Source organism: Sinocyclocheilus grahami, unplaced genomic scaffold, assembly GCF_001515645.1.
Source record: "Sinocyclocheilus grahami isolate Dianchi unplaced genomic scaffold, SAMN03320097.WGS_v1.1 scaffold876.1, whole genome shotgun sequence".
NCBI lineage: Eukaryota > Metazoa > Chordata > Actinopteri > Cypriniformes > Cyprinidae > Sinocyclocheilus > Sinocyclocheilus grahami.
In genome coordinates, this window is record NW_015506055.1 from 606,938 (window position 1) to 626,498 (window position 19,561).

Sequence of the window (19,561 nt, forward strand, 5' to 3'; positions counted from 1 at the left end):
AATCTGCCTTTTGGCAAACTTTTTTTCTTCCTTTTCAAATTTCAAATCACATCAGAAAAGCTTTTATTTTTTAATAAAAATGAAGGAAATAATCAAGAAGTATCGGGTAGGGTTGGTAGGTGTTGGCAGGGCTTTTGTCCCAATAAGGTGGCATCCATTTAATAATTTGAATTAAAATTAAAATTAACACTCAATTTATTATTGCATACTGTTTTATAATGTATTACAATGCTGAGGTGCAGATAATTGCCACTATTGGCAATAAGTAATTAGCAGAATATCCTGCTATTTTAATATAGTATAAATAGCTATTTGCACTTAGTGTAAAGCATATCACAAAACAAATACTGATATTTTCACTTAGTGTAAATAGCATCTATCGCTAAGAAAATATGCTACCACACCCCCCACCACGTGCGCCTTGTGTCCCCTTCAAATACTGCTCTTGAGAAATTTTATGTTTATTGTCCCCTCCTACTGTTATACGAAATTTACGCCCCTGTAGGTACAGGTGCCATATTGGTACCGGGTTTCGGTACCCAACCCTAGCATGGAGTGGGTTTGCTCAACTAACAGAATTATCGTGAACTAAATGGTAAATAAATTATTTTTGAGGGGTAACTGACAAGACAGACATGGAAAAACCTGGATGAATAAGCCATTGATTCAGACTTGGCACCCAACTTTGTATTTGCTTGAATATCTGTGAACCTTTTACAAATGACTGATTTTCATTAGTTTACCAAGATGTAATACCAAACTCATTCATTTGAACACTTCCTTTGAAAGATCTTGGACTGGTTTCTAAAGTAATTACGTGCAGTAATGATTGATCTAATGTAATTTCTACACAGGTTTTGGCAGGGTTAACACAAACATGTCTGTAGCCAAAGAGGACAGCCCCAGCTCACAGGACGATGCCACAGATGAGATAATGGATCGTCTGGTTAAATCTGTCACCCAGAATCCCACAGAGAGGGCATCTAGTCCAAAAACACGGAAACGCTCGCGGCTTAACAGAAAGTCATGTGAGTACATTTTGACCGTCAACGCTTTTTTTTTTTTGACCATTGAACTTCATAACCAGTTCTGAAGGTTGTTTTAGCCCTAAACCTGGAGGATGAGATTAAGGATTTAGTCACTGTTTGCATTCAACACTATCTGTGTCCAAAACAAAATGTAATCTGGCTTCAACCATTGCTTAGCTTTCAGAAGCCCCTAAATCTCCCTGTCAGATCCATATCATGCCACCTCTTTACTTCTGCTTGTGCCAGATTGAACTGCCAGACATCTCAGAAATCGAACACCACAAAGAGTCTTTTGTAGGGCATTCTTGTAACTGTACTTTTAAAAATGGAAACTGAACGCACACAAACCTCCAAACCTGAAAAATATTCTATGCAGCTGAGACCTCTTAGGTTTATTTGTAACATGCTGAAGCTGTCTATGGTATATGTCTTAAGGCGCAGTCACATTTACCATTGTTTGCAAATCCAGTCATTTCTATCGGAATATGAATTCATGTTATCGGGAATTTAACACAGGGGAAAGACGTTGCATGTAGACTTTGCAACTGCTCAAGTTGGTAATTTTTGACTGCAAAACTTGGCCAAATATTTTTTCTAATTTGTCTACAACTTTACATTTTTTTTGCATTTACATTTATGCTTTTGGCAGATGCTTTTATTCAGCGTGACTTAAGTTACATTCAAGGGACACATTTATCAAGTGTGAATCAAACCCATGACCTTGGCGTTGCCGGCGCCTTGCTCAACTGTTTGAACAACAGGAAAGCTTTTGGTTCATCAAAAGACGGTCTTTATACATGTGCAAATAGTTTATGTATTATTTAGATTGCTTGACACTGAATTGCATGTTTTATACTACAGTATGACATAAAGTGTTGTGGTTTTAATGGTGTGTAATGCTGTTTATGTTGCAGTGCGGAGGACTCTGAAGAGTGGGCTGAGCGTGGACGTGGTGCAGGCCCTTGGCCTCGGCAGTACTAACGTGAAGGTCTGAAGCTGGTAGTTCTCATGTGGGGGAAACTGTAGCAAGACCGCAATGAGGCCCTAAGGAGATCTGCGTTAATGACAGGAAGATCTGTGATAAAGACATTTCATGGGATGCCTGCAACTAAATTTGTCTGCCAATCTGGACGATTCAGTGGATGAATCATGTACTTCCAGTTGAAATACAAACAGCTGCATTACTATACAAATACCTGAATGCATGTGCATGATGTCCATTAGACATATCATGATTTGATTGGTACAAACTTTAATGACATAGTATTAAATATCAGCCCATGTTTACTGATGGAGAATAGATGCATTTATGATCCAGGGAATTAAAATGTTATATATTTTAACCAGATGCACATATATTATTTTGTGTAGAGCCTTAGATTGCATAGATTGGAGCACAATTTATCAGTCAAGGATATGTATCTAAGGGTTTGAAAGGTTTTAAGTTAGTACTGCTTTTTTTAAGACCAACCTTTTATATTTTAGCCATACCTGTTAGAATGGCTCAGCTCAAGGTTAGGATCATGGAAGCCAGTAATTGAGATCAGTGCAATAGGGTAACTCAAACACACTGGTTTCCTGCGCCCATTAATGCAGCTAAACCCTGGAATAAACGGCACTGTCAGTAATGATTGACCATTGAAAACTCCTTAGTCTTGTACAGGGTCTAATTTGTGTCTGGAAAGCTGACCCATGTGCACCTGGGTGGTGTTCAACTGAATATCCTGACTACCAAGGAGATCTTGATTAGCGAGGACATAAACTAGGTCACATTTGTTTTTCTTTTATTAATCACAGAGCTCTCTTGATAGGTTTGTGGATGCTACAACAGTCCTGTATTCTGCTGTATCACATTTCTGTCCTGATATTTATTATTGTGCGGTTTTTTGGAGTTCTTTCACCTTTTTAGCTATACCATAGTTATGATGTTTTAAAATATGTGCATGGACCACTCTGTTTCTTGCTGAAGAGAAGTGTTGCGTTAAAGGCACAGTATTTCTGACGCAAATTTTAGAAACTGTTACGAGCACATATTTTAAGGATTTTGTTGGTATTGCTTTTTTGCACGGGGTTATGCTGTAGGAATTTAGAGTCACTATGAATCACTGTTGTTTTATGTTTGACCTTATTACCTGTCTGCATGAGTGCATGTGTTCTTCACTCTGAATGGATCACTATTAGCGTGCTCCAGTGCTGGACGTCCCCGTCACCACTCTTGACACCTGCACAAAGAAAGTTTGTTTGCAATGAAACAGTTTGCAAGTACAGTGCATCTAATGTTAGACATTATATTGTGTTTCATATTGACATGTTGGCCTTGAATCCAAAGACAGAGCTTTGTTTAAAATTAAATTAAATGTTTTATTAGACTCTCCCCCCCGTTTTTATTTATTTGGTTATTGCCAATCAAACAATAAAGGTCATATGCCAGAAATGCTTCATTGTTTTGTCCTCCTGGGGGCGCATGTGTCTCTTTAAATTCAATTGAAAGCTGCTTTATAATTTAGTGACGATCTGTTATTTAGAATATACTGCGTAAATGGTTAAATCGACTAGCTGGTTATTCTGTTATAAAAACAAATCAATTTCTCAATTATGTAATGTTTCGTGGCACATAAGGCGAGTTCTGAATGCTCTGTGACTGTTTTGATGAGGATGATGAGTGACGGCTCTTTAATAAGGACCTCCTCGTGCGCGAACGAATCACGTGTTCCTATACGCCAGCTGCACCTTCGCGAGTTACCGGCAAGTGGAGTGTGTGTGTGTGTTGATGTTGTAAACCGGTAACGGGGCGTCCCGCGGAGGGCTTGCCATCGCAACAGGAGTGTATAAAAGCAATGAAGATGACACGCCGTTGAACACGCCGGAAAGATGCGGGGCTTGAGTTTGCTCCTGTTCATAACGGTGGTTAGTGATGCAACGACTGACCTTTCCGTGACCGCAGCATCGCTGCCGCCAGAGCTGGGGGTAAGCGCCGCACCTGCCGTCACATCCCCCGTCGCCTCCCGCTATATTCCTGAAGAGTACGGGCATCCGGGGATTGCGCTCGCCCGGTCTGCGGAGGAGCCGGCGGCGCCGAGCGCGGAGGACGGGGAGTCGTCTCATCACCACGGAGGAGGCTTCAAGATAGTGCAGTGGGAATGGAGCTACGTGCAGACACCTTACATCATAGCCAGCTGGCTTTTAGTGGCCAGTGTGGCGAAAATACGTAAGTTCTGTTATAATAATGTTAGTTTTGACTGTGGTGTGGACGCTACCGCTGGCCGTTTGGCAGAAAGTGTGGAAAGTTGACTTTCTTGAGGCCGTGAATATGTGTAGTGCGTTTTATTAAAGCGCGGCGCGGTGCGGTGTATTTCGCAGACGGCTGTAAAACGATGCGTAAAAAGCGCAAGGCACCTGCGCTTCCCTTCCGCTGGCAGACGCTGGTGGTTGCCATGGCAATAAAGCCCATACATTTCCTCAGGGACATTGTGATCCAATAATAAAAAAGGGCTTTTAGCTGCACAGGAGATAAGCAAACTGCGTTAAAGGGACAGCACTGTACTTTGCGGTTAGTGATGGGTTTCTATTTGTACCTGTAATTTTCTTGATTTTTCTTTGTTATTGCAATCAGTGCTGTAACACCCCGCGAGATATTTCTGTGCACTGTGAGCTCACCGTGTTCCCGCGAGTCTCCGCGGACAGTAGCGTGCTCTGATTGGCTATGACTCCTTACCTTTCCATCATCAGTCTACGCTGTGTTCTGCCGGTGATGGAGAGTTCGAATCTTGTCCGCGAATCGGTTCTTTCGAACTGTTTTACGAAGAACACGTTTAAAAAGCGCTTCAGTTCTTCGTACCTCAGTCATGTCATCCTCATACGGTCCCTGGCGTCGCATAGCTTTTTATTACGTTTTATTAATGACGATGCATGTGTAGCTAACATATTTTCCCATTTCAGTTTGTTGCAGACTTTGCAGCCATGCAACAACCTAGAGCCTCATTTAGGGCCTAAATATAATTAGCATTTACAATACTAAAATTAATTTGCTCTTGGCTGAAACAGTTTTTGCATTTTTTTTAAATAAAATTTCTGTATTAACGGGATTTAAAAAGTAATCATAATGCTGTTATTTACTCACCCTCATGTTTTTCCAAACCTGTATTATCTTCTTTGTTCTGTTCAGCACAAAGGGGAATATATATATATATATATATATATATATATATATATATATATATATATATATATATATATTTATACATATCTATAAACACTACCGTTCACTTTCAGAAGTTGTTGTAGGGGTGCTTTCTTATTAGAATCAGAATCAGAATGAGCTTTATTCACCACTAAAGTGTGCGCAAACACAAGGAATTTGTTGTGGTTTTACAGGAACACTTGGTACATACATGCATACAAATAACCATATATATATTACACAAGATAGTAATAGAAGTTCACAGAACTGACTCGGCAACAGCTGAGTAAAACTGTTTTATCTGAGCATGTGGCACTTTAAGCATTATCGTATCGCATATCGAATATCGCATTATTTAATGAGTTATCTCATATCGCATTTTTCTTCAATATCACACAGCCCTATACAGTAGTAAACATTTGAAGTGGATCAAAAAAGTTAATCAAAGTTGTCTTAAGACAAGAACGCATTTTGGTTTTAGGACAACTTTGATGAAAGGTTTTGATCCACTTCAAATGTTAACTACTGTGTATATATATATTATTATTATTATTATTAATCCATATATGGAAGTCAATGGGGGACAAGCAACTGTTTGGGCCAGCATTCTTTAAAATATCATCTTCTGTGTTCAACAGAAGAAAGAAACTCACGCAGGTGAGAAACAACTTGTGGGTGAGTAAATGGAGACAGAATTTTGATTTCTGGGTGAATTATCTCTTTAAAACCAGCACTGTTTTGCGTGTGTATGAATAAAACTTTCACACCATCAAGTTATTTCCAGCACGTTTAATTTGGTTAATATTTTTTCGCCAAAATCGATTAGTCAAATGCTACTACAGTCATCACAAGGTGATTCTTGTTTGTGAGTTCACACGAGAACTGTATGATTTTGTGTTATTAGTGAATGAATTTGACCTCTTTTGTTAAATGGTTCAACTGATTCATTGAAAAAATCCAACTCATAGGAATTATTTCTTTATGTGAGAGGTCTGTTGTGTTCAGTTGTGCTGCAGTAAGTAGTAAATTGAGCTCACAGTGCCAAAAGTACATTATAAAAATATCTTAAAGGGGTCATATGATGCTATTTTAAATATCATTATTTTGTGTATTAGGTGTAACAGAATATGTTGACATGCTTTAATGTTCAAAAAACACATTATTTTTCAAATACTGTACATTATTGTAGGTCCTCTATGCCCGGCCTCTCTCAAACGCTTCGTTTTCTACAAAGTCCCTCCTTCCGACAAGTGCAGTCTGCTCTGATTGGCCAGCTGACCCAGTGCATTGTGATTGGCCGAACACCACAAGCATGCATCGGAAATGTATCCTTTAAGAACACCGGAGAATTCTCAGGCATGAAAAACATGACATGTTGTAATGGTACATTCAACTTGCAGACTAAATAATGAACCATGAATGCAGAATTCAGGATTTGAGGACAAAATGGTTAATAGAAAAACTCGCTGTACATTTTGTGGTGTAGTTTATTCATGAAAATACACCCATATATACATACACAAAATGCACTGCCTCCTGTATTTGCATGTGTGGGTGTCTCTCAGGCATCTCTCAAGCTTGTATTTTTGGCTATGACATGCAGTTATATCAGATCATTTAGTTCTGGTAGCTCAATCATCTGTTTCTCCATGATTCAATTGCCACAGTAACACCATCAAAATTCACTCTGAATATTTATCTTGTATCTAGCGAAAGTAGCACTATCTGAAGCACCTGCGCACAGTGTTCAGCTGACTTCAAGTGCTGAGTACACACAGCCTAAACTGGTGTTAAGAAAACAGTACAGCATGTCACCTACATAGGTGACAAAACCACAAAAGGCAAAGTGTTTTATACTGTCCTTAAACTACTGTAACGTATCATTATAGGCACTACCATAACATTGCATCAGTGCATTATTGAAATGACTATGGAGTAATTAGACACACACTTTTGTCACACAGATTAGGGGCCTTATTACCCCTTACTGTGACATTGGCGAGTGTAATTTATGAGGTCCCCCATTCAAAAGTTTGGGATCTGTATTTGTTTTTTAAATGAAGTCTCTTATGCTCTTATTTATTTATTTATTTATTTATTTGCTCAAAATGATTGAAAATATTACTATTGTGAAATATTATTAACATTTAAATAAATTTTTCTGATTTTTAAATACATTTTAAAATGTAATTTATACCTGTGGTGGCAAAGCTGATTTTTCAGCAGCCATTACTCCAGTCTTCAGTGTCACATGATTCTTCAAAAATCATTGATGCTCAATAAATATTTCATATTATTAGTGATGAAAACAGTTTTGCTTCTTAGTATTTTTTGTGGAAATGGTGATTATTCTTTGATAAAAGTTCAAAAGAAAATAATTTATCTGAAATAGAAATCTTTTGTAACATTGTCTTTGTTTACCGGCTCGTTTGATGTCTTTCATGATATAAAAAAAAACTTTAATTTATGCTCAGCTATTGCCAGTGCCAGTTATTGACACTGTCTGCCCATTAGTTCAGCTACAGACAAAAACAAACAATAAAATGCACGTAGTGATGATTATGATCTGTCCTGTCACTTTCACACTCTTATTTTTCAGAGTACTGCATTCAGAACACACTCTTTTCAAACATCCATTCTCACAGTTAAGTTTGAGTCATGGGGTTTTATACAAAGCACCATCCCATTGCACACACACTTTAATTGAATGATAGGCCTGTTCTAATGTTAATAAAGATAATTGTAGTGGGACGGCACTCCACTCTATATTCCTAATTAGCTGTGCAAAAGTTCTCTCTCTGCCTGTCCCTGAAAATGAAGGGCATCGGTTTAATTGGATTTAATATTATTTCATTATGGTTGTAATTATATGTGGACTGATTATGAAAAGCTTATGTCAAGTAATAATTTAAAAGCAGGAGGTCTTGTGATAGAAATGATTAAGCAGTAGCAAGCATCATATTCACACATATGAAGGTCTTTTCTATTACAATAGTAAGAGGTTGGAGTGGCACACAGGTGTCAGTATGAATGAAATGAATCCGTAGCACTGTGTATTTTATATATATATAGGCTTGTTGTTGTTGTTGTTGTTTAGTGTTTGTGTGTGTGCACATGCATGTGTTTGTGCAGATGTCTAGTATGCTTTTTTTGTTTGTACGTCAAGTGTTTTTCTGTCCTTGTGTGAATGACTCATGGTGAGCGGTGATTGTTATGTTTTTTGGCAGAGGTGTGCAGTGTGTTCTCCCTCCTCCACAAAATCACTCAGATCGTGGAGACATTCATAATTAGTGCCATTAGAATCTCTCATTATGCTGTAATGTGTTGTGATTTTACACACTGGCATTTCATGAGGACTACTTTTGTAAATGGAGGTCAGTGTGTGTAATAAGGTTTATTGATCAACATTATTTTCATTAAAATATCCCCAATCTTTATATAGCCAAACTCCTTATAATCTATTAAATTCCCTTTTGTCCATGTAAACACTATTTGTGGTTTATGTGAAGCATAGGCCTACATCTCATGTTTCAGGGTCCTGATCCAGCCGACTTAGTGAATTCGTGATGATGAGGAGGAACCTGAGTTATTGCGGTTATTGCGGTGTGATTGTTCCGCTTCTGATAATCACTTGTACGGTCATTTGATATGTCTGACTTGTGAATGGAAACTGGTCATACTGAATTTCCCAGTGGAAATATTGTGATGAATTCTTGCAGCTGCTCCGTGGAGTAAGGTCGTGCATTTTACGTATGCAGTCACCTTGTTCAGTTTTTGCCCGTTTGTTTCGTTTGTGTATATTATACTTCTTTCTTAAAGCTGCAGATTGAGATTGATGTTTTTGTGACAGCATACTGGCACACTTACTGTCCCTCTGTGACTCACTATTTGTCACTGTAAGGCATTGTACGTTAGAGTGGTGTTGAGTAACAATTCATCTGAAACCACAGTGTGGAATTACAGCATCCGCAACTTATAAACTACTCTTTAAATGAGGCTTGTTGGCTGTTGTGTGCCATGAAGCTTTTAGCTTTTTGCATGCTGTTTGGTTTGTTTTATTATTTTATGCATTTGGGTGCTTATAAAATTGGCACATGTGCATCTTGAAGCAATAAACTCCTAACAGGTGAACACTTTGACACGTATGGGTCATATGATGCTGCTAAAAAGAACATTATTTTGTGTATTTGGTGTAATGAAATGTTTATGCGGTTTAAAGTAAAAAAAAAACATTATTTTCCACATACTGTACATTATTGTTTCTCCTCTATGCCCCGCCTTTTTGAAATGCGTCGATTTTTACAAAGGTCATCGGTCTGAAAAAGCGAGGTATGCTGTGATTGGCCAGCTATCCAATGCATTGTGATTGGCCGAATACCTCAAGCGTGTGATGGAAATGTTACGCCCCTTACCATACTGTGATGCCCTGTCTGGCCGGAGCGACGATTCAAAAACATTAAAACTCATTTCAAACGAGGCATTTGTTTCATCCAGTGGGGACATAATTACTGATTATAATGACTTATACTGTCTTTTTACGCTTTGCGTTGCATTGAGAGAAATGACAAACAACAAGTGCTACTCTACTGCCCAAAACTCGCGTTTGAATCATCAGTGGCAAATCCTTTAAATGAAACGTACTTACGTTAGTCAAAACTGCCGGCATTGTAGTCTAACGTTGCTCTCCCAGGATCAGTAAACAGTCTTAATTTTACAAATACATAAACAGTTTATTAACCGTCAATAAAATGTGCTGCACACATCTGGATATTTGGGTTAAACTGTTCTGGAACAGTGTGGTAATAAATACAACTTAACCACTGATTTGTAGTCGTGTCCTTATTTGGAAGACCAAACAAAGTAGTTTCGCTTTCACAACGAACAACACAGTGGCCTAGCATGAGGGGAAGCCCCGGCTTAGCGTGTGCTGAGGCCGAGATAAAGTGAGCTGAGGCCGGGCTAGCGTGAGCTGAGGCATCGGGGTCGAGAACGGCGTGCCCGGCAGATCCGACGAATGAGCGGCAACCACATGTGACGGACCCCGGGCTGGACTCCGCTTCGTCCACGGTGAAAGTTGATGTATTCCCTCAGCGACCAGAACGGCAACATAATATCTCAATCCATTTTACCTTTGTTTCTCTGTTCTCTGTTTTCTTTGCTCTGTAATCTACAGTGTTCCACCTCTCTCAGCGGTTCACCACAGCGGTCCCGGAGAGCTGTATGCTGATTCTGCTGGGTCTGGTTCTGGGTGCAGTGGTTCTTATCGCCAGCAAGAAGCAGCCGTACCAACTAGACCCAGGACTTTTTTTCCTCTTTCTCCTGCCAACTATAGTGGGGGATGCTGGGTATTTTATGCCAGCACGGCTCTTTTTCGACAACCTGGGTGCCATTTTGATGTATGCTGTGGTAGGTACATTGTGGAATGCCTTCTGCACTGGATTCTGTCTCTATGGAGTCAAGATGGCAGGAGTCATAGGTGAGTTATGGGGGTGTCAGTTCAAACTAATGGAACCAAATATGACACTTCTTAAATGATCATAGATCATACAGTGCTTGAGCCATGTAGGCCTGTTTTGGAACTTTTTATTAAGAGAAATTATGAGTGGGTAAGCATTTCAAGAGCTAAATGTTCCTCAATAAAAACAAGCATTGCTGAGGGGACAAATTAAAATAAGAAATATTATGTTTATATTTTTTAGCATCTTACTTAAGATTCTTAAACCCTTCTTGGAAGTTTATTGACTTCCCCCTAGTGGGCCCTGACCCCGGTTGCAAATCACTGCTTTAATAAATACCATAAGCTTTTAAATAAGCTATTACAGGTCTTTTGTTACTGTGATTTTACTTCAATTGCTTATTTCATTTAGAAAATACTGACAACTGCAAGATAAAAGATGGGAACGTTCAATAAAGGATTCCATTTATTAATAATATTTATCACCACAATTTTATCACAGAGTTATCTGTTCATTCATTCTATTCATAAGTCTAAATACAGGTGATACTGTAAGGTTAAAGGGATAGTTCACCCAAAAATGAAAATTCTGTCATTAATGACTCACCTTCATGTCGTTCTAAACCCGTAAGACCTTCGTTCATCTTCGGAACACAAATGAAGATATTTTTGATGCGTTCTGACAGCTCTCTGACCCTCCCATAGACAGCAATGTAATTAACATGATCAACATCCAGAAACGTAGCAAGGAGATCGGTAAGATAATCCAGGTGACATCAGTGGTTCAACAGTAATTTTACGAAGCTACGAAAATACTTTTTGTGCGCAAAAGTAATAAAAAAAAAAAAGTAATTTGTCTCCTCCGCGTCACCCTGGTGCCATTTTGGAGAGTATCAGCTGGACGTAAAAAACAAATCAAAGCACAAACAACGTAGGAAACAGATCCGGCGTGACAGAATAGCATACGCTGTTTACGTTCAGTGGATATTCTCCAAAATGGCACCAGGGTAATGCGGAGGAAACTAATTGTTGAATAAAGTCTTTTTTTTTTTCTTTTGCGCACAAAAAGTATTCTCATAGCTTCGTAAAATTACAGTTGAACAACCTGATGTAACATTGATTATTTTACCGATCTCCTTGCTATGTTTCTGTAGCTTGATCGTGTAAGGACCCTTGCTGTCTATGGAGGGTCAGAGAGCTCTCAGGATGCATCAAAAATATCTTCATTTGTGTTCCGCAGATGAACGAAGGTCTTACGGGTTTAGAACGACATGTAGGTGAGTAATTAATGACAGAATTTTCATTTTTGGGTGAACTAACCCTTTATGTCTAAATGTAAATGTAATTGGATGGACTCATTAATAATTCAGTTGTCATCACAGGTCACATTTATATATACATTTTTTACAACTGCTTTAAACTTAGCTCATCCAATCATGTTTCATATTGTGAGTTTTTTTTTCAATGCAAGTCATTGCTGCCTTATAATTGTTGATCAAAGTAGTCCATATGACTTAGATGTGGTGCAAGGATGTTTTAGTTCAAGAAACCTATTAAGTAAACATTTAGATGTTACTTTCATCCAAGGCAACATTCAGTACTCTTAGCACAAGGACATTCCCACATCAAGTGCACTATGTTGAATCACCACTTGCAATGTTTGAAGCTACCATCACAGATCTTTAACTACTACACCACACCATTAGCTGTACTACGGCCAATTTAGTTGTAATTATTGACTGCAGCTTGTTTTTGTACTGTGTTTGTGTGCAGATGAAAAAGTAAATGCAGGTTTGATGGATTTCTTGTTGTTTGGAGCTCTGATCTCAGCTGTGGATCCTGTAGCAGTGATCGCTGTGTTTGAAGAAGTCCATGTGAATGAGACACTCTTCATCATTGTCTTTGGCGAGTCACTGGTCAATGATGCTGTCACTGTGGTGAGTCATTAAATCATCTTCCCTTGTATGACTCTTGTTTGCTTCGATCCTTTACTTATAAAAAAACTAATTACTTTTACTATTTAAGCATGGGCAATGTGACAATGTAGTCAGCACTGTGAGTGAGAAAATACACTACCATTTAAAAGTTTGGGGTCAGTAAGCTTTTTTAGTTTTTTTTTGGAAAGTCTCTTATGCTCACCAAAACCATTACTCCAGTCTTCAGTTTCACATGATCCTTCAGAAATTATTGTAATATGCTCATTTGCTGTTTCCTATTATTATCAATATTGAAAACATGTTTTTTTTTCAGTATGCTTTGAAGCATTGAAAGTTAAAATAATAGAATTTATTGAAATAAAAATATTTTGTAACAATAAAAAAGGCTTTTCTGTCCTTTTTGATAAATGTAATGCACCCTAGCAGAATAAAAATATTAAGTATTAAAAAAAAGATCTGTAGTACTAGTACCATAGACACTCAATCCTGGCATGACTGATATTGGAGTGTTTTGATATACCTACTTACTCTAATTATTTTCTTGTGGACATAGGAGACTTAAGGTTAGCTTGGGGATTTAAAAGGCTCAGGGAGAGCTCAAGGCAGATGAGGAAAATCTCTCCATCCTATTGTTTTCTCTCTGTTCAGTCACATCTCTGTTGTTATGGTAACATTACACCAGAACCCTCTGCTGTAGTGCTGACATGATTATGTTATAAAACATAACCAAAAGTCATTTACTTGCTCTGGAGAAGCGAATCGATAGTAAATTACTTAGGCTAAGACATTTCCACTGAATTATCCAAACCATTTTGTATTTTTTTTATATAATGACTCTGAGGTCATACAGTAGCTACTGGTTAGATATAAACTGATTTAATGTTAATTGTTTTTGCTATTTATGTGATATAGAATATAAAGCTCTTGCTTGTGCTGTCTTGAGTTTGTGTTGCCTGTACGAAAGTCTGCCCCTTTAGTTTTATAGCTATCACATTTGCTGACCCATATGTAGAGGATTACGCCCAGTGACCCTTCATCACTAAACACCCCACCTACTTCACCTCATTCTACCCTACAACATCAGCCTCACTCTATCTGGAATGTTAAAAATGTTAGATTTAATCATTAAAAAATCTTACCGACCCTAAATTTGTAAATGTTATTATCATTTAAAAGTATAGTGTTTTTGTTTTTTAATGTTTCAATGTCTATTTTAGTTTTATTTTTTAGATTTAAAAATTGGCAAGGGATACATTTGTAACTATCTCAACAGGTCTTATATAAAGTGTACATATCCTTTGTGGAAGTGGGACCAGGAAATGTTCACTGGCTTTGGCACTTTGGCTCATTTATTATTCTAAACCACGAAAGCTGAAAATGTACCATATACATTCATATGATTTTCATTTAACTTCTTTAGTAATTTATAGCGGGTTGAGATGCTGAATTAATCATTGCACTAAACATTTACAATGGCCTCAACTGTAACAGTTAGCCTATGTATTTGCTCAACATGTCATTTGCAGGTGTTGTAGGGCAGACTTGGTTCCTGAACTGGTTCAGACTGGTTCCCCTGGACAAGATTGATCAAGTGGTGATGTCATACGGCGGTCTCCGAGGTGCTGTGGCTTTTGCACTGGTGGTACTTTTAGATAAAGAACAGGTGAAGGCTAAAGACTACTTTGTGGCAACAACCATAGTTGTGGTTTTCTTCACAGTCATGTTTCAGGTAACTGATTTATTTTTTCTGTATTCCTGCCAATTTGTGTTTTCCCTCTCCATTCACCTTTACAGAATCATTATGTGTTGATAAAAGTGTTTTTTGTTCTGTTTCATCTTTCCTCAGGCTCTGTTTATTATTATTACTTGTGTGTGTGTGTGTGTGTGTGGGTAGCATGCAGGTAATTGCCTTGCAGGGATGACATTTCCCCACTGCTGTGTCAAATTGCTGTTATTTCCAAAGCTGGTCTGACACAGAGATACTAATTATGATGAATGGAGTGATTTTGAAGGTGCTGCCTATGTGTAAATGTGTGTGTGTGTGTGTGTGTGTGTGTGTGATGTGCCCATCTGGCCAGTGCCAGGCTTTTTCTTTATTCCAATCTCATCCATTATTTAAGGCTGGAGAATCTCTGGAGTGTCTAGGCGTGTGTTGTCATATCGTTGTATCCAACATGCCACAGTATATCTGACTGCTGAAATCATTAAGATATACTGCCAAGCTTTGGTTAGGAACTCATCTGTCAATAGATCCCACAAATATGCATGCTGGTTAGACAAGTATGCCTTTTTTTGTATTGCTTTAAAAAACATTTAAAACATTACATTTACATTTTACGTTTACATTTAGTCATTTAGCAGATGCTTTTATCCAAAGCGACTTACAAATGAGGACAATAAAAGCAGTCAAAACTAACAAAAGAGCAACAATATGTAAGTGCAAATGACAAGTCTCGGTTAGCCTAACACAGTACACGTAGCAAGGTGTAATATATATATATATATTATACACACACACACACACACTCACACACAAAGAAAAACAAGTAGATATAGAATAGAAAAAATAGAAAGCTAGTGTTTTTTTTGTTTGTTTGTTTGTTTTTTTTAAATAAAAAAAGATAAATATAGATCAAGTAGAATTAAAATAGAATAGAAAGTGTTAGAGTTAGAGGGTCAAAGAAAGGTGTTTAATGTATAATACATATATAAATAATATAATTTTTAACACGGTCAGTCTGGGGATTAGTGGTGAAGGTTTTTCAGCAAATCTATCTGCAGGTTACATTGATATGCTAGCACTGTAGGTGCCTACAAAGTGACTGTCTTTATGAGTGAGACATTGACTCATTCATTTAGCCTATTTGTTCAAAAACAATGATTCATTCAGGACCGAAACAAGGGGCTGGCTATTTTGAAAATTGAAATTTGAAACCACATACTACTCATATTATATATACTATATTAGGATATGGAAGGAATAGTAAGAGTAGTATTTATAGTAGTGTGATATAATTCCAAATTCAGCCACTTTTTTTTATGACTGAGTCATTTGAATCATTCATTCAACCAATTCATTTGAAAACAGCTGAATTTGCAACTTCATATTAGCATACTGCTATTAATTTTTTGTCTTATACAAGTATGTTAACAATACTAAGAGTACAACTACAATTAAATGCTTTTTTAATTTCACTCAAAGATTTTTTTGGCTAGGTAATTAAGACATTTTTAGTACAATTTTTGACGTAGTGTCTGTAGTTCTGTACTTTAAGTACAGTTTTTCAGTGTTTAACACCCCTGACATTCAGCAACTAAACTTGAATGAGCGAGTCATTGAATCGTTCACTTAAACAACACAAATAATGACTATGTTTGTGCTTTAAAACCTCTTTCATTGGTAGAGCAAAAATTCACAAAATATCTGGAAATATAAGATAATCAGTATTAACGTCTTGTTTATTCAAACTGTTGAATAAAAGCAATATTACAGTTGCGATCATGCTGCTGGTCTAAATTCATTCATAGGCCACAGGCCTGCTGATTTTCTAAAAACAGCATTTTTGCTAGTGTGCTTAATTAGGTAAAAATGTTTATTTAAAAGACCAAACAGACTGACTTGATGTTTCTACTAGAAATATGAGCTGTGATATTTAGTTGAGAGGTTTGGAGGTTTCAGTCTCTCTGATTTGTTGATATTTTCCTGATCTTTCCTCCCAGGGTTTAACCATCAAGCCTTTAGTGAAATGGTTGAAAGTTCCTCGCAGCACAAACAGAAAACCCACCATTAACGAAGAGATCCACGAGCGTGTGAGTCAATATCACTTCCAATACTCTCCTGCCTCTTTTCTGTCTCTGTTTCTCATCACCTGTCTCCCTCTGTCCCTGCCTGACTGCCTGTGGTGAAATGTGTGAGTGATGATGTTGACTTTGCTGTCTGTGCAGTGCTGTGATCTGATGACTGAAACGTCAGCATTGCGACAGACAGACTGACGTTAGACTCTTCATTCCAATGAATTAATCATCAGAGCTCTTTTTTGCCTTTCCACAAATAGATGTGCACATATAGGCAGAGGTCACACGGCCCCTTGCCATTTACCTCATCCTCTTTCTGAAGGCCTTACACACCCTGCTGCTGCATGCACACTGCGGTACTCAAGGCTACCTGCTGAGCACTCTAAAACCTGCGCTAAAGATAGACTGTAGTGTAGCTGAGCTGGCAGAAGAGATACAAAATAAAATAGGAGAGATTCTGAGAAAATAAAGGAGAAGAGATATTCTCTTGGAAAGCAGCAGTTTCTCAAACCTTATGTGCCATAGCCATTTTTAGAATTCTTTTGTTGTTTTTTTTACATTTCATGGCATCGCTGTCGAAGAGTAAGCTGGAGAGGTGCATTTACTTGTTCTAGAGTTAACAAAAGTTATCATGATTATTATAATGTTTGAGACGAATGTCATATCAAATGTCTGTAAAGTGGGAAGATTTTAAAACAAGCAGTTCATTCATAAATCCATAAGATCTTATATTCATGCTGTGGACATACTGATATGAATTTGTGCTCATGAATCGCCAACAAACAACATGAAGTAAATTATAATATCGATATCATCATCTCATACTGAGAAAGGGAAGGGGGACTACCGCTTTACAGCATTTAATACATAAACACATACATGGGAAACTATTAGTTAATTTTTATAAATTAAATGCTAAACGATTTTTACATACATTAAGCATTTAAAAAAAAAAAAGAGGTGACAAATGAATTTCAGAAAGTGCAATTCTATTTTGACATGAAATTGCATGTAGAATATTATGAGCTATCACAGATTGAAATTGTATTCACACATTTTAACACAGTTTCTTAACAAGCTGTTAACTAACCTACAAATGAAAACAAATTACAGAGTTAACAATTAAATGCATATTTCATGTCAGTAGAAACACAAGTTTACGACACCAGAAGACAGAACACAAAACATGAAACAGTGCAGTGCTGAAAAAGGAAGGGCTAAATAAGGTGAATAGACCAACCAGATTCAATGAACTTTCAACACTGAACTGCTCCCCAGTTGCCAATATCTAGTTCATTTACAAGGAGATATTTTGAAAAATGCCCATATATTTTATGCAAGACGTAGAGTTTTTTTAATCTCAAGGGCACCTAAAAATCCTATATACATTTTTCTAATATATTTCTAATATGATTTTATTTTTCTGTATGCCTGTCCCTTATCTCCTTTCAGAAATTTTTATTAATTTATGTTTTGTTTTACTATCAAAATAGCCTTGGATGCTGACATGAAATAAAGAACCTAATAAATAAATCTAAATGCAGAGATGTAGATAATGAAATGAAATAGCCATAAATAACTTACACAAGCACTGAACTTGTCTGTTCTTCTGTGTTCAGGCTTTTGACCACATTCTGACAGCTGTGGAGGACATAGCCGGTTTGAATGGATACCATCACTGGAGGGACAAGTGAGCGGCACTTATACTCTTATGATAAGAAATGTGCTCAGTGAAAATACAAGAACTAAAACGAATCATTGTTTTTTATCCTTTAGGTGGGAGCAATTTGACAAGAACTATTTGAGTAAGTTGCTGTTGAGAAAGTCTGTGTACCATAAGAGTGAACTGTGGGAGGCCTATCAGAAAATCAACATCAGAGATGCCATCAGTGTCATTGATCAGGTAAAAGTCTTAATGTAGCAATTTATCTGGTATACAGTTTGTATGTCAGCATTATTTTTTAAAGAAATTGTATTAGATTTGGGATTTGCTTGTCCTGTCGTTAAAAAAGTAGAATGGAACGATCACGGTTGTCATGTATGGTGCTGCTTTTCTGCATTTGGACATACAGTATCTCTCCATGGCCCTTTTTTGTAAGGGTTTCCATGCTGTATTATAATTGTTGACCGCTAGATGGAGCCCACACTCAAGAAATTAGTACTAGGTAAAAACCTCACTGCTGTGCAATACAACAATAAAACTGCTATAAAACCACGTATATTTTCATCTGCTTCCACTCTGTAAAAGTGTTTATTCATTCAGCCTTACTCACAGTCGTGGATCATAGATTTTCAATACATTTTCAATTCTAACTTTTTGAATGAACATGAACTATTGTAGCAATGTTACTTAATGTTCTTCATAAAAGTGATACTAGAGTTTTTTATACTGGGGGTTCTCTGGGTTGGATGAGAGTCTGGTTGGGGGTCTCTTGGCCTTTAAAGGCTGAAAGCCCCTGGATTATGGCATTGAGCAGAGGAAGCACTGAGATCTTTTCTCAGGCTCAAGAGAGTCGTATGAGAAGAGCTGAGGATAATTCCTCTCTTTGTTAGTTACCCTGACGCCACTGTGTCTCTGCCAGTATTAGCCCTTTGAAGGCATCTGATACCTGTCAGCTCCAACATCAAACCAATCTACAAAAATACTCAGAGATGGCATCATACAGAGAGAGAGGGGGGGGGAGAGAAAGAAGGGCCTCCAGTAGAGTGATGTATTTAAATATGAATGCATAGAAATGCACGTCATAATTGTTACACACTTCCCACTTGATTCAATCTGATCAGAAAAGTTTAAAACACCTGGAATGTTAGTCACACAGCACTTTTGTCCCTGAGCGAGACCATTTCCTGTACCCTTGAATTTCATAGAGCTTGGCTTCCTGAGAGGAGTTATCAAGCTAATATTAGCACAAGATTGAGCGATAGAAAACCTCTGTTCTTATTCGGACCACCCAGTAAAAGAGGCACAGAATCACTCTTTTAATATGGGCAGGGTAAAAACTAAACGTATAAACCAAAACATGAATTTAAACATTTTTAAAAAAGAGAGAGTTTTCTTTTACTTTTGTTCTTGTACATTTGTCACATTTCTGCATGTCTTTCCCACAGGTGTGTACTTACATACTGTGTGTATATTTTTAATGAACTATGAGCTCATATGTAAGAG

The 19,561-nt window shown here is 37.5% G+C and overlaps 2 protein-coding genes across 2 annotated transcripts in view; both read left to right on the forward strand.

Moving 5' to 3' along the window:
• Window positions 1-3,039, forward strand: part of LOC107563482 (FH1/FH2 domain-containing protein 1-like) — a 55,538-nt gene extending 52,499 nt beyond the window's left edge. Inside the window, exons 28-29 of the mRNA XM_016248370.1 lie at window positions 843-1,028; window positions 1,943-3,039. Coding sequence (XP_016103856.1) covers window positions 843-1,028; window positions 1,943-2,022 — 266 coding nt within the window. The 3' untranslated portion in view covers window positions 2,023-3,039. The remainder of the gene's footprint in view (window positions 1-842; window positions 1,029-1,942) is intronic.
• Window positions 3,040-3,730: 691 nt separating this feature from the next.
• The window catches only part of slc9a5 (solute carrier family 9 member A5), a 24,716-nt gene continuing 8,885 nt past the window's right edge, over window positions 3,731-19,561 (forward strand). The window contains exons 1-8 of the mRNA XM_016248371.1: window positions 3,731-4,236; window positions 10,382-10,684; window positions 12,437-12,600; window positions 13,874-13,921; window positions 14,096-14,329; window positions 16,321-16,410; window positions 18,015-18,085; window positions 18,172-18,298. Of these exons, the coding sequence (XP_016103857.1) occupies window positions 3,900-4,236; window positions 10,382-10,684; window positions 12,437-12,600; window positions 13,874-13,921; window positions 14,096-14,329; window positions 16,321-16,410; window positions 18,015-18,085; window positions 18,172-18,298 (1,374 nt within the window). The 5' untranslated portion in view covers window positions 3,731-3,899. The remainder of the gene's footprint in view (window positions 4,237-10,381; window positions 10,685-12,436; window positions 12,601-13,873; window positions 13,922-14,095; window positions 14,330-16,320; window positions 16,411-18,014; window positions 18,086-18,171; window positions 18,299-19,561) is intronic.